General features: G+C 31.6%; 2 protein-coding genes across 2 annotated transcripts in view; both read left to right on the top strand.

Moving 5' to 3' along the window:
* The first annotated feature begins 943 nt into the window (after positions 1 to 943).
* LOC117109074 lies at positions 944 to 2,240 on the top strand. Its single transcript, XM_033251317.1, has 3 exons — positions 944 to 1,049; positions 1,486 to 1,591; positions 1,862 to 2,240. The coding sequence occupies exons 1-3, from the start codon at positions 1,002 to 1,004 to the stop codon at positions 2,029 to 2,031; spliced, it is 324 nt and encodes a 107-aa protein (XP_033107208.1). The 5' UTR covers positions 944 to 1,001; the 3' UTR covers positions 2,032 to 2,240.
* A 759-nt stretch (positions 2,241 to 2,999) lies between these two features.
* The window catches only part of LOC117109075, a 17,248-nt gene continuing 6,232 nt past the window's right edge, over positions 3,000 to 14,015 (top strand). The window contains exons 1-12 of the mRNA XM_033251318.1: positions 3,000 to 3,793; positions 4,431 to 4,723; positions 5,579 to 5,668; positions 5,881 to 6,066; positions 7,438 to 7,680; positions 7,956 to 8,138; positions 8,377 to 8,538; positions 9,544 to 9,840; positions 10,099 to 10,173; positions 10,612 to 10,816; positions 11,747 to 11,827; positions 13,014 to 13,541. Of these exons, the coding sequence (XP_033107209.1) occupies positions 4,595 to 4,723; positions 5,579 to 5,668; positions 5,881 to 6,066; positions 7,438 to 7,680; positions 7,956 to 8,138; positions 8,377 to 8,538; positions 9,544 to 9,840; positions 10,099 to 10,173; positions 10,612 to 10,816; positions 11,747 to 11,827; positions 13,014 to 13,541 (2,179 nt within the window). The 5' untranslated portion in view covers positions 3,000 to 3,793; positions 4,431 to 4,594. The remainder of the gene's footprint in view (positions 3,794 to 4,430; positions 4,724 to 5,578; positions 5,669 to 5,880; positions 6,067 to 7,437; positions 7,681 to 7,955; positions 8,139 to 8,376; positions 8,539 to 9,543; positions 9,841 to 10,098; positions 10,174 to 10,611; positions 10,817 to 11,746; positions 11,828 to 13,013; positions 13,542 to 14,015) is intronic.

Here is a 14,015-nt window from a genome sequence, read left to right as displayed (position 1 = left end):
AACAATATTTACGCGATTTTACATTATAACCATCATTTAAAATATACTAAATTATGTTAAATTAGTATCTAATAATAACGAGTGTAATAATTAATGTATGGGTAATGTAACTGAGACGTTTGTTTTGTTTTTATGTTGTGCCATAATTTCTTGTAGTTTATTTTCCTGTGTTTATAATTTTCTACGTTTCACTTGCAGGTGCGTCGAACTATTCTCCATTACTTGGCGATGGTTACCTTTCTACCCAAACGTGTATCATCATTAAGACGCGCGCTGCAAAAATCAAGCATCAAAGTTAATGGGAGAGACAACGTAAGTACAGTGTAATAAAACAACACTTTTATTAATTGTAAACAAATTAACATCCTTGAATTCACAACATATTTTGTCATCACATTCTATTTATTAATATTGTTGTATATTTTAGTTGAAAAATAATAATGTTCCGTTCAGTATTATCATCATCATAAAATATTGTCGTGATTATTGAAATGAATTCACAAACATTCTCATTATTACTATTACCATGAATAGTATCCATCATCATAATTTGTTTAATTAATATTCTATTTTATATTATCATTATCATGTTTATAATGATTACAATGAGAAATAATTAAGTACGATAATTAATAATTATTTCAGCTGTTTTACGTCGACGTATTATTTGTAAATTCATATTCTTGTGTTGTGTCTGTACTTAACAACAAACTCTAATTACCATGATTAGTATCCATCATCATTATTTGTTTAATTAATATTCTATTTTATATTATCATTATCATGTTTATAATGATTACAATGAGAAATAATTAAGTACGATAATTAATAATTATTTCAGCTGCTTTACGTCGACGTAATATTTGTAAATTCATATTCTTGTGTTGTGTCTCTACTTGACAGCAAACTTGACATTGATTATACTTTCATTGCAGAAGGGACACACACCACTACATGAATGTCTAAATAATGAGGACTGCCTTTATGAAGAACACCGCGAAATGGCAATGTGCCTCATGGAACATGGCGCATTATTAATAAAAGACAACGTAATGTACATATACAAATAAGAATGCATCATCAAACGGATACCAGTCAATGGCTTTAATACAATAACTGTATATCAGGAGGCACTACTACTAGAAAGATTTCATGTGTCTAAAACAAACATGAGAAATATCAAATCTAAAAAAATAAAAAAAAATAAATAATACCGGTACCCTACAAATATTTTTTTTTAAATTATTTTGTACCAATAAATTTGGTGATAACAAATTATCTTGATGCTAATAGTGTTGCTGCATACTTTGAAAATATTATTTTGCTAAATTTTATGAATATTAATATTAAATTAAAATGTATTTATTAATTTTGATTTGGATTCTTTACACTAATTGGAATATTTAATAATTCTTTTCATAATATTCAATTGAAACTGTCATCGAATGAAATACAACTTTTGTGTACTCGTGTCTGTTATTGCAGAAAGGAAAGACGCCTCTTGATTTGTATGATAAGAATAAATGTGGTGAATACGGCGGTCGATCGATCAGACGAGAGAAGAAGGAAGAACTGAAAAAGTTACTTTTAGGTATATTGACGAACCCATTGTATATTTAAGAATTTAATCATCTGCGGTATATTATAGTCTGTACATGAACGCCTAATAAATATACTCAAGTTTTAATTCTGATTTTGAAAAAGGCTACATAGGGCCTACACATTGGCATTTTTCCAATATTTTTTATCTATATTATTATGACAATGTTATTTAGAGTGAATATTTAAAAGATTTATTTAATTTTGATTTAAAGTTAATGTAATATACCAGTACTTGAAACAGACATATTTTTATTTTAAGACATGACACTTCCTGCACAAATTAAAGCCAGAGGAAAAGATGCAGTTACTGCATTCGTCAATGAAATTGAAAAAGGTGAAATGACGTTGGTAAATAGCAGAGTGATGTTTCTAGGAAAGGAAGGGGCTGGTAAAACCAGCCTTGTAAATTCCATCCTTGGAAAGCAGTAAGTGAAATTGAAGCCTTATTTTATCTATTTAAATAGAAAGGACAGCTTGGTGTTACATATATCTCAACGTTATTGAAAGGAAGCTGACTAATTCAAGCAATTTTAAATTACTCTATTTCAACAATTCTAACTAAAATTATGTACACTTTTAATAATCTTTGTTTGTAAATCATCTTTTCATGAATGAACCGCTCCTTGACTGCTTTCAAAGATAATTTTATCGTTTCAAGCATGTTATTTTGCGCGTGTGTGTGCGTATTGTACGCTCGTATGTGAACGAGGCCGGCCATTTAAATCCAGTCATCGTCGAGTTGATAACGCACCACGGGTGGCCTCAGGTCACGAATACACCAATCAGAACGAAGCCGGTTGACCCTTAGCAAGCTTGCTTGTTTGTACGTTAGTTTATTTTGATCGTTCGAGAGAGGTTTTTCAGTGTAGGCCTAGCTTAGATCTTTATATCAATTATGACCGAGAAAGTACGCCAAAAGCGACATTGTTGGACTTATGAAGAAGAATTCGATCTTATTGACATTTGGTGGAAGATAAAATGTACAGACAAAAAGCTACCATTCATGAGCAAATGGCTGTACGAATGCGTGATCTTGGTCACACCGGGATCACAACTGCCGCTCTCGTGAGCGTAGTTGGTCCAGCAAGGTATCTCGACATAATTCGGACCATCGAACGCAATTAAGAGTGTAGTGCTGTTAAATAGTTTATCTACTTATGTCGACAATAACCGATGTGAACCAAGCTAATGTGTTGCTAGATCAACCATCAACGAAGGTCAAATTCAATTAGGTCATTATAAGCCTCAAATCAAAGATATCTTTGCTCATACGTAGACTACGAGTAGAAACTGTAATGTAATTTTTCAAACATATCGAGACATTTATTACTAAATTCATGACCATATACAATGTAATCACATTTAAATTTCATATAAAACAAACACAATAAGATTTTACTAATTTAGACAAATTATTAAAATAAAGTTCTCTAAAGGTTAACTACAGTTTTTTTAGTACAAATTGTAATTAAAATGTGTTATATATTATAAAAACTGTATTGCATAAAAATACTAATCGCTTGGCATTAAGAAATAGTAATAGGTAAAACAAATGATAGACTATGTTAAACGTTTAATATTAAAGTACCATTTCCGGGCTTATAAAAGAGTATTTTTAAAATTATTTTTAAGGGCCCCGTCGTCTAACACTAGAAGGTCTCGTCGTGGAATATTTTTTTTTAGTATAAGGTCGGAATTTCGTTTAGGCTAGCTTCCTCATTGAGCTATTTGTGTTAATTTTCATCAAGGATACCCTCATAATGCCTGGAAGATTTCATTGGAATCGTGGAAGCAGTCTCGATTTCGACTTTGTCATTAGACAATTATGAATTCATATTACAATAATTCATGCCTAATAAAATAGCTAATAAAATTCATATAAATTGGTAAAATATTCTAAGCTTCTAACAAGCACCTCCCCCGGTCAACAGGCCTAGATGCTCGCTATGCTCGCATACTGGATTAATTACCCCTCCCCCACTTTCTAAAACGTTCTTCTGACATTAATCCCCTTATTTTTGATTCGTCACCTGGCCGTTTTACGGTATTTTGTAGTGTTTTATCTACATAGGAGTAACTAAAAATAATGATTAAAATAATAATAATTTACCAACTACTATACAATTTTTACAAACTATTTTATTGCAGGAAACATCAGAAGAAGCTACAAGTCTAACTTCAGAGGAAAAAGGTATTTATTATTTAAGAACACTGTTCATCACTTCCCTTATATCATTACAGGGATATTGGGCAGCCTTGTTTGCTTTTACATTGCACGTTGTCTATTTTTTTAATGCCAGCTAAATAAACTTAAACATTTCCCTGACGAGAGCGTAATAAGGTGGTCAGGCATCGCTCAAAAGGGATACAGTGAAAAGCTACCGGGAGTTAAAGTTTAGCTATTTCAAAGGCATGTAAAAGCTATATTGTATTTCCTCCCCGATGAATTGTAATTTTTCTTTTCCTCCCTCCCCCTCCCTCTCTAATTTTGCCATCTTACGCGCATTTACTTGATAATTAAGCCCTCCCCCACTCAGATTTTCACGTGTCCCTTTCATCTTTCTGTCGATAATCCTAGATTTTAGAATTCCACATACCGTACAGTACATTTTAAGCAGTAACATAATATTGCTCATGGTTATCTTATCTTTTCTTGCCATTCCTCATAAATTTCATTCAATATCATCATCATAATCATTCAATTATTATTACATTATCCTCATTAATTTAGTATTGTATTCCATTGTCATCACCATCATCCATCTTCAGACCATCTCTTCGGATCTCAAAATATATATGAGTTCGAATTTTATTTCCTTTTTTTTCAGAAACTTCTGAAGTGTCTCAGAGTGCTGCAAATGTATCGACTAGACAGTTCGATAGACTCCCAGAAGAAATTTTTAAAAAAGTTGTAGCTAATCTTGACCGCCAGAATCCTGAACCAAGCAGGAGCGCAGAAGAACCAGAAGCCGGCATTTTTAAACGATTCTTCATGAAAATAACGAGAAACAAGCCTACTAACAAAGATGCACGATTTGAACGTGTTGTTGAAAATGTACCTAGTGATGTAACATGTATATGGGATTATGCAGGCCAAATCTCATATTATATAACTCATAGGGTAAGTAGCATAGCACTTTACTGATTATAGTGTACAAGGCTACATTCTAATATTATTGTAATCGACACTGGATATTAGATTATCTGTATCAGAAATAGATTTGTTTTTCTTTCAAATGTGATGTTATAATAAACGCGAATAATTAATAATAAAGAAAAATTGGTCGTCTGAAAAGTTTAATCTCAACCATATGACTATAGCCAATCACATACTGTTCAATAAATTGAGAAGGTGCTTAAATTATATTATTTATTAAAGTTTAAAGCCAATTATCATTAGGCCTATAGCCACTAACGTAGTGTTCACTCGAGAGTTCGTGGATGTTTAAATATAATAATGTTTGTTGCACCACTACAATGAAGCAACAAAAATACATATAAAAATATGATAAATAGCCTACAGCAACATTACTTATTCACATCAACATGTATTAAAATAATAAGTACATAAATCTACAATGAAGAGTAAATTGGAAAATGTTATTTAGATACGGTAAAATTATTAAACAAAATAAAATACGCTAATGCCATAGAAACTTACAAACAGAGAAAAATATTTAATCATGGAACGAACAAAGCCAAGGATAACCCATATGACTACTTTCATTTGTGTCCTTAAAATTATTGATAATACAATAGCGATCGTGCTGATAATAGTTGATATAACGACGCATATCTACTCAACAACAATAATTAGTTTACGCACTTAAACCAAGAACTTTCAAAATACAGTAAGCGTTGATTTAATATTCTTTTAATGATCAGTTGACATTTAGGTGATGTTTAATTTTACTTTATGTTGAATATTTTTCCATTAATCGATCATGTGTTTACGTACTTATTTTTTCCTTTCCGGTTTTTCTTGACAGATGGATCGTCATATGTCGTTGCTTTTAGTTTGTTTGAGCCTTTAAATGAATTGGCAAAATCAAGAGGTCCACTAAAAGTAAATAAATCATTTCACCTTTTCTAATATGCAATAAAAGAGAATTAGTTTCCAATAACTTATTGCATATCATATCTGTTTTTTGTATATTAACTATGTTCTTATATTTTGTATAGATAGTTTGAGTAACTTTGTAATTTAATAGTCTTATCTATGACACTCATTTTATTTTCTCTCTTTACTCTTCCTTATTCCTTTCTTCTTTTTATCAGGATCGGTTTGAAATGACTAATCTCCAAATGATTATTTTCTGGATACGGTCAATATATGAGCACGCTGTACTACAATATAATGCAAGTACGCAATTAATAAATGACACTATAGCCTCACCCACAATCAGTTTGGTTGGCACTCACAAAGACAAGTTAGAGGGAAGTGAGGAGAATAAACAGAATCAGGTAAGATATTACATCGCAGTTTTAGACATAAGTATAGTCAAATTTTGTGTAATGTAAAAATTAAAAAAAAATTGTTAATACATAACATGATAAATTTAATCTCTACGTAAACAAAGTATTAACAAATCCCCACATGGTTCTAAAAGTATGTATATCAGTGGCCTTGCTAATACTAATATTGTATTGTAGTTATTTAACACTAGATTTTTAAATAAGTATTTTATTGAAAATTTCTTTTACAAGAATTTGCCTTTTTGAATGTGGCCATGACGACAATGACGGTGATGTTGGTGATAATGATGACAAAATTCAAAATTAGCAGAAAAACTGCAAAAAACACCCCAAAAAACGAAACCTTGCACGCATTTGACTAAGTGTTCAGGATGATCTTCACCACTGGAATATATTTATTATTGTTTTTTTTTAAATTTATATTTCCAAAATAACATAATACATCAAACGACAATTAAATAACCTGACGAGAAGAAAAGAAAAAAAAAAAACCTACGTCACTTCACCCAGCAGGACACTAAGTAATGGAGCATCATTAAACAGAGGCAGGGGAAGAAAATACTTTCTCCAGTCCACCGGAACATCGACACAGCATGTAGCATCCAGTCCCAATCCTCTAACAGACAAGAATAGACTCCCACATGCCGACCCGTCCGTTGAGTATCTTCACCGGACGAGTCAACAAAACGTCTTCAACGGAAAATAGTTATGATTTACGGCGGTAGGCTTGGCAACCTGGGCTTCAAGTTTTCCTCCCAGTCCCAGTCCTCAGGCTATTTTTATGGCCCTCCACCCAAAAGTAAATCTTTATTTACCCCTATGTCCATCATTGAAATCCACTTTTATTTTATTTAAAGTTTACCAATGTTATCATCACCCACCCTTAAAATTTATTTTATTTTCCCATAGCAACTAAATCGTTGTCCTATTAAATAGGTGGCAATCCCTTCAAATGACAAACATAAACACATGGTGCTTTACATAAACTCATAATGAGACTTATGGAGTTTATTTTTAATCGTGAGTGAAATATCCTGGGATCCTACAGGATTTAAACAATGACCTTGAGATTGGAAGGTGAGCATCCAATCTATTAAACTCCAAACCCTTTCAGGACAATGTCTACACCGTACACACAGTTTTCTACAGCTACTACCATGCCTTCCAGAATTCTGCACTACAAAGTCAACAGAACAGTAAACGGGCTATAAGCAATCCGTTGTTAGGAAGTTCCCCACTCTAAGTCATTGAATTCCAATTTTGGATGTTCTAATGTGCTTTGTTTTTGTAAATTTCAATGTATGAAAATACAGGTAAAATGAATTTAAATGAAATTGTACTATTTAATTTTATTCAAAGATTGAAGCAATATTCAAAATAATATTTGAAGAAATCAAAGGGATGCCTTTCGAACTTCACGTTGACAGAACGATGTATGCTGTAGATAATACATCAGCAAATGACAAAGGGATTGAAGAATTAAAAAAAAATCTCGGAGGTTACACAAAGCAAATGGCAAAAAAAGTTCCCACAAAATGGGTTGATTTCCAGTCGAAAATCCAAGAAGTCGGGAAAACAACACTGCGCATGTCCTTAGATGAGGTACCATTTTGCCGTATTTTTCCGAAATTTCCTTAGCCTCATAAACATTCTATAAAATTGTGAGAAAAATATTTTAGAATTAATTATAATAAATGTGATTATTATTATTATTATTATTATTATTATTATTATTAATTATTAATTATTTTTATTTTTTCTATATCAAGGTTAGATGTAATAACATTTCACTGTCATGAATATTTTTATGTTGGTTATATTTATAGTTATAGACAACTATTAGAGTGTTTCTAATATTTTATTCAATATTTTTTTAGGTCAATGAGATTGCTGTCGATTGTGGAATTCCGAACGAAAACACCATCCACGTTCTCAATTATTTAAATGATTGTGGAGTAATTATGTATACTCCAAAAAATATCAATTTGAAGAACACTGTGATTACTAGCGTCCTCATGTTGATTGAAATCTTCACGAAAGTAATTACAACAGAAGATAAGGTACTATTAACAATCAAGTAAACTTGCGTGCGGGATAGACCATACACATTTTAAAATGTAGTATACGAAATCCATTTTTAATTAAGATTACATTAATGACCATTCATTTTTGAATTACACAGCTAACCTGTTCTAGAAGAAATACTGAATGTGCCTTAAAATGAAAAAGGTGGTTTTAAAATCCCCTGAACACTGTTGTTAATAAAATTATGTTTTTGTTGATTTTTATTTTATTTAGAGACCTGCAATGATGAAGTCATGGCATCTTCTTGATAAAGGCATTCTGAGTGAGATATTGCTGCGTGATCTGTGGAAGCAAGAGTTAGAGGAAGACGAAAGCAACTTTGAAGTCTTTATAGAACTGATGAAGGTTTTTGGATTGCTCTTTGAGAAACAGAAGGTAAGTTAATGTCTCTGATTATCATGTACTGTATGTAGGCCCAAGGCAATTCATCAGAAGGACGCACATCTCGAGACATCAAAGGTTATAACTCTGGCATCGACATTCTAGGCGCACGTGCGTCCCTACACGCTGAACGTCACAAAAACAAAAGCAACCAGACCATAAACCTTACCCACGCCCGTGTTAGTTGCCATGATAATCGCGCGTCGTGCGGTGATTACAAAGGACTAATGATATTTTGCACTAACATTAGACTGAAATATATTCTTCATTTCAACATTAATTTTACCAAAATTGTGGTGAATTGTCGTTCATGAGACTCACTTCACAGTAAAAATTAATAAATGTCCTGTATATACTCAAATGTTCGTTTTCGGCACTTTATGCCAACATTGTCAAAATGACAGATTAATATTATATAAGAACATGAAATTTCATAAAATTTGTAAAATTTAAATTGCTATAACTTTTCATTTTCTTGGTCAATTTTCACAAATCAAATTGCAGTTTATAGAAGCATTGAACAAGCTCGCGGTAAAAAAAAATCAGATGTAACAGACATTGTGAAGTACCCAAAATTAATAAAATAAAAATTAACACCATAAAACGAATGGCACGCATATACTAATTATTGACGGCAACTAGTACCTGATTGTCGATGCCACAGTAAAGATCAAAGGACTGTACGCACGCGCTATGTTCGAGAGCGGAGATGTGCGTCCTTCTGTTGAATTACCTTGGTAGGCCTATGTATGTATGTATGCATTCATACGAAATTGTCAATATATATATATATAGAACCAGAGCTATATATATATATATATATATATACACTATAATACTGTAGATAGGTAGAGATTAACTCCAAATTGTTTGGTGGCAATGCTGTAATGATATATAAAGTTTGAACGTTAAATGTTAATTAAGAAGAATCTGCAAGTGTAATAAAATATATATACAATACATATATTTAATATACATTTAATAACTCATTTAATTAAGGAATCTGAAGAAGATGATCGAACATTCATCGTCCCTTGTCTAATGAGTATCGTTAAGGACAAGAACATGGAAGTTGAGAAAGACAAAAAGGAGATGGTATCAATCTACGTGACTCCAACAGACTTCCTCCCTGATGCTGTCTACAGTGTATTAGTCGTTGCCTTTGTCGACTTGATGAAGAAGAAATTTAGAAGCGATGATTCAAAATTGTTTCGGAATCGTAGTGACTTTGACTTCGATGATGATCACTTAGTGAGTCTGGGAGCCGTCAAAATCAAGAACATGCATGCATTGAAGGTACGTCATCTATTGTGTGAATATAATAATAAATGTAATTTTCCATTATTGCTATTGTTGATTTGTAGTTGTTATGTCATTATATATTTTTTTAGAATTTTAAAGTAGTAATATAGGAAGCCTATTACCATTGCTGTTGTTAATAATCATATTACAGTGTTATTATTGTAGATAATAAATTTCATCTGCTCAGACTTTTGTTTAATTATTATTATTTTTATTATTATTATAATTTTTTTTAAACGTATTTTCTTGTAGCTTGAAATAACGCGTCGGATTGATAAAGATGCAAATGGTGAACTATCAGAACCACACCCGAGTGTGTGTCTGGAGGTACATACATTTTAATTGTTAATCAATTGTTAATATCAAATAAAAATAGTCATAATGACAATGATGAAAATGAGATAATAATTTTGATAATGATAATGATGATAATTATGATTTTTTTATGCGTGGTTGCGTCAAAATATCATACGATATTGAGGATAATAATAATAATGATAATGATGATATTTCGATAGGCCTATGTGTTAGCATCAGGAAACTCTCATATGGTAATGATGATGGTGTTGATGATGATGGTGGTGATGATAACAAGAATAATGCCTGTAATTCTAATTCGGTTATATAATGAGAACCAATGGTATTTGTCATGTGAGAAATACTGCACAGTTTCACTGCCCACCGTGCTACTACGTAGAGTACAATGCAAAATGTATACTCTACATGATTTAGAGACAATAATATTTTTCCTAATTTAATATTTAGGTATTAAACTACCTTAAGCATCAACTGAAGACTGTATATGTTACAACAGTAGGGATTGGTTACGAGTTGCGCGTCTTGTGCAGCGTATGTCCACCAACGCAGCAACCTCATTTACATAATCTTGACAAATGTTTAGAAAAAGATTGGGTTTCATGTGGAAAGTATAAAATGAACACATCTCGTTATAAGGTCTTTTTCCAAGAAGGTTGGTTTTTGTTACAAAAATATCTCATTTATTCTCTATTTAGTGTCAGTTTGTTATACAATAGGCCTACCTTTATTCATTTTATCTCTTCATTGAATTTATTCAATATAAAAAATAGAAACCCAATTGTTATGCATAATATTTAGAACTAAACAATAATAAAAAGAGTGAAACAGAAAGCTACTAAAGATAAACCTAAAGAGGTAAATAAAAATACATCATGTTGGGGTATTTACATTGAAACAACATTAACCAAACGAAAATTATGTAGGCCTATCTGACCTGTACAAAATATCTCATTTATTCTCTATTTAGTGTCAGTTTGTTATACAATAGGCCTACCTTTATTCATTTTATCTCTTCATTGAATTTATTCAATATAAAAAATAGAAACCCAATTGTTATGCTTAATATTTAGAACTAAACAATAATAAAAAGAGTGAAACAGAAAGTTACTAAAGATAAACCTAAAGAGGTAAATAAAAATACATCATGTTGGGGTATTTACATTGAAACAACATTAACCAAACGAAAATTATGTAGGCCTATCTGACCATCATTAAAAAAAACTTAATTTATTAAACTGTAAGCACCGATCATTGTGCATTTGTGTTGTTGATGCTAGCTATAGCTGACTGGATGTTCCTTGCTGTCCTACTGGTGTTTAAGACGTCATTCATTTCGAGCGGTTGTTCATCCTTACTATAGCCTATAGTAGGTCTGTTTTGCTGTTAACACATCATTCCATTTTAAACTTCATAAATTTGAGATTAAATTTATCACACCATAGGTCTACAATGCCTGTTATTCATCTGTATATATTGAAAAAACAAATAAAAATTACATCTAAGTCTAAATAAATTATCACTTATTTTTTTAAATAAATGAGTAACAATCTATGTGAAATGCATATTATTTATATACTTGTAGAAGTTCAAGATAAATTCTTGTCTACTGATCAACTTCGTAGGCCTGTGTTAACAGATTCCACACATGGAGAGCGATTGCCAGGTAAATTTGTTGATGTTGTAATTGTAAAATCGTGGGCAACATTGTAATACGTGGCTTTGCTCGTAATTATTCTCGCGAATATTGCAGCTAAAGCAAGGAATGTATTGATTCATCTCAAAAGACTTACCAGAAAGTAAGTCTACTGTGTTGTGGAATTGAACTGGGGACAAAATGATCACATGTCCAACTGCGCCATTCACGTTAAAGCCCCATTCCCGGCAAAGTTTCAGTTTTTAAGAAAAATCTAATTTTTGTATAATGTTATAAAGATTTATAAATATTATACGGAATTGCTAGTTTAACTGAATTTAGACATTCCTAAGAATGAAAAAATGTAAAATAAGACTGAAATTTGATTTTTTTTGTGTTCCACACAAAAAATAAATGCGGATGAATTTTTTCATTTTGATTTTGCGATAGGTCGTGAGAAGAAATATCGTAGGCGCCGAAAACATTAGCCTATCCAGCGCTGCTAGGCTAGGCCTAGCCTTACCTCGATTTAGATTCTTAGAGAGGGCGCACTTTATTGACTGTATAAAAGTATACATAAAAGCCAGAGTATTCCAGTGGATGTGATCTACAACCTCTGAATTTGCCTAGTAACGATGAATTCGTCCAGAAAATGGTAATATTTTATGAGAAATAGTCTGTATGTTTTGGGGGTAAATTCTATAACATCATTTTTAATAAGAAATAAAAAAGTTTTGCATAGAGGGCTTAGGGCACAATAGTGGTGCCATGCTTTGCCCGGCATGCGAAGCCCTTGTCCACGCCAGAAAACCAACACGTTATATGATTGTAATATTGTTAATTATTATTAGTAAAATGTTATTCTTACCCAAACTTACTGTTTTATGTAAAATGTACTGTATAATAACAATGTTATTCTCACCCAAACTTATTGTTTTATGTAAAATGTACTGTTATTCTTACCCAAACTTATTGTTTTATGTAAAATGTACTGTACAATAACAAGAATCCTTAAAATTCATATTTCAAATGAAAAAAAAAGAGATGGGAAAGAAATTATTGGTTTCCATTGTTTATTTAAAGTGGGCGAATTTTGTGTTTATGGGAGACGCCGTTTAAATTCATTTTGTCAATTCTGTAGGTAATTAGTATGTATGAAAAAATGTACATTAAATGCATACAGAGCAGTGTAATAATTTCTTATGTTGTTTTATAGAAATGTCAGGCATGCAGTTCAATGCTCTTAAAATGGTTGTCTCAAACTGGTACGATGAAAACAGATGTCTTAGTATGTTGAAAGTGTTGTTCAGAGATACGGTGGACAATGTGAAACTAGCAGAAATAAATACGATAGACTTGCTGAATGAATTGGTTGTACGTGGTAAGCTGAGTGCAGAGGATCCTACTCTACTGTATGACACCATCAGAATAACTGGACATTTTGCTCTTCAAAAGAAGATCCAAGAAACACTGCCATCATTCCCGGATGTTAAAGAAGGAACCATTTCAACAAGTTTCACAGCACACAGACAAAAACTAATGAAATTGGGGAAGACTTTGACTACAGATAACGTGGCGCAGATCGACGGATTGTATAATACACCTCGTAAGATGTATACCGACAGTTGGAGAATGATCACTAATCTAGAAGACAGACGTAAAATCAGCGAAGGAAATATGACGGATTTCATTAATTCTTTGTCACTGCTTAAGCTTCCTCTGGCATTGACCGCATTGACAGAAGGTATTACAGTATTCACTGTTTCAAACATTATCATATCGGTCATTCTCTTCACTTGAATGTCGATTGTCGTAAAACCCCTTTAAGTTGTAATTATTAATCTCACATATTTATATCTTTATGGAATACTACTTATAATAAATTATATAATTATATATTTATTCATATATATATATATATGCATATATATACATACAAATATATATACATATATATACATATATATACATATATATATACATATATAAATATACATATATATACATATATATATACATATATATACTCCTGACATGCATGATAAATATTCTACATTATCTTTTCAATCAATATTTCTCTAAATAACGCATCGGATTGAAGTAGATGCAAATGATCAACAAGTAATATCAGAACCATGCCCAAGTGGTTTCTTAATTTTCCTTTGTATGTTAGTCACATTCTAAATAGTTTTCATTTCATAGTAGACAAAGTAAACAC

Source organism: Anneissia japonica, unplaced genomic scaffold, assembly GCF_011630105.1.
Source record: "Anneissia japonica isolate Jap-2015-1 unplaced genomic scaffold, ASM1163010v1 scaffold288168_len69601_cov126, whole genome shotgun sequence".
Lineage (NCBI taxonomy): Eukaryota > Metazoa > Echinodermata > Crinoidea > Comatulida > Comatulidae > Anneissia > Anneissia japonica.
Note: the sequence above shows the minus strand (reverse complement) of the source record. Positions and strands in the feature narration are given on the sequence as shown.

Excerpts from the sequence above, each read along its gene's own strand:
- LOC117109074 (XM_033251317.1), top strand. The coding sequence starts at position 1,002 with ATGGCAATGTGCCTCATGGAACATGGCGCATTATTAATAAAAGACAAC. Across the intron at positions 1,050-1,485 it reads CATTATTAATAAAAGACAAC|AAAGGAAAGACGCCTCTTGA; the intron begins GTAATGTACATA and ends CTGTTATTGCAG. Across the intron at positions 1,592-1,861 it reads ACTGAAAAAGTTACTTTTAG|ACATGACACTTCCTGCACAA; the intron begins GTATATTGACGA and ends TTTTATTTTAAG.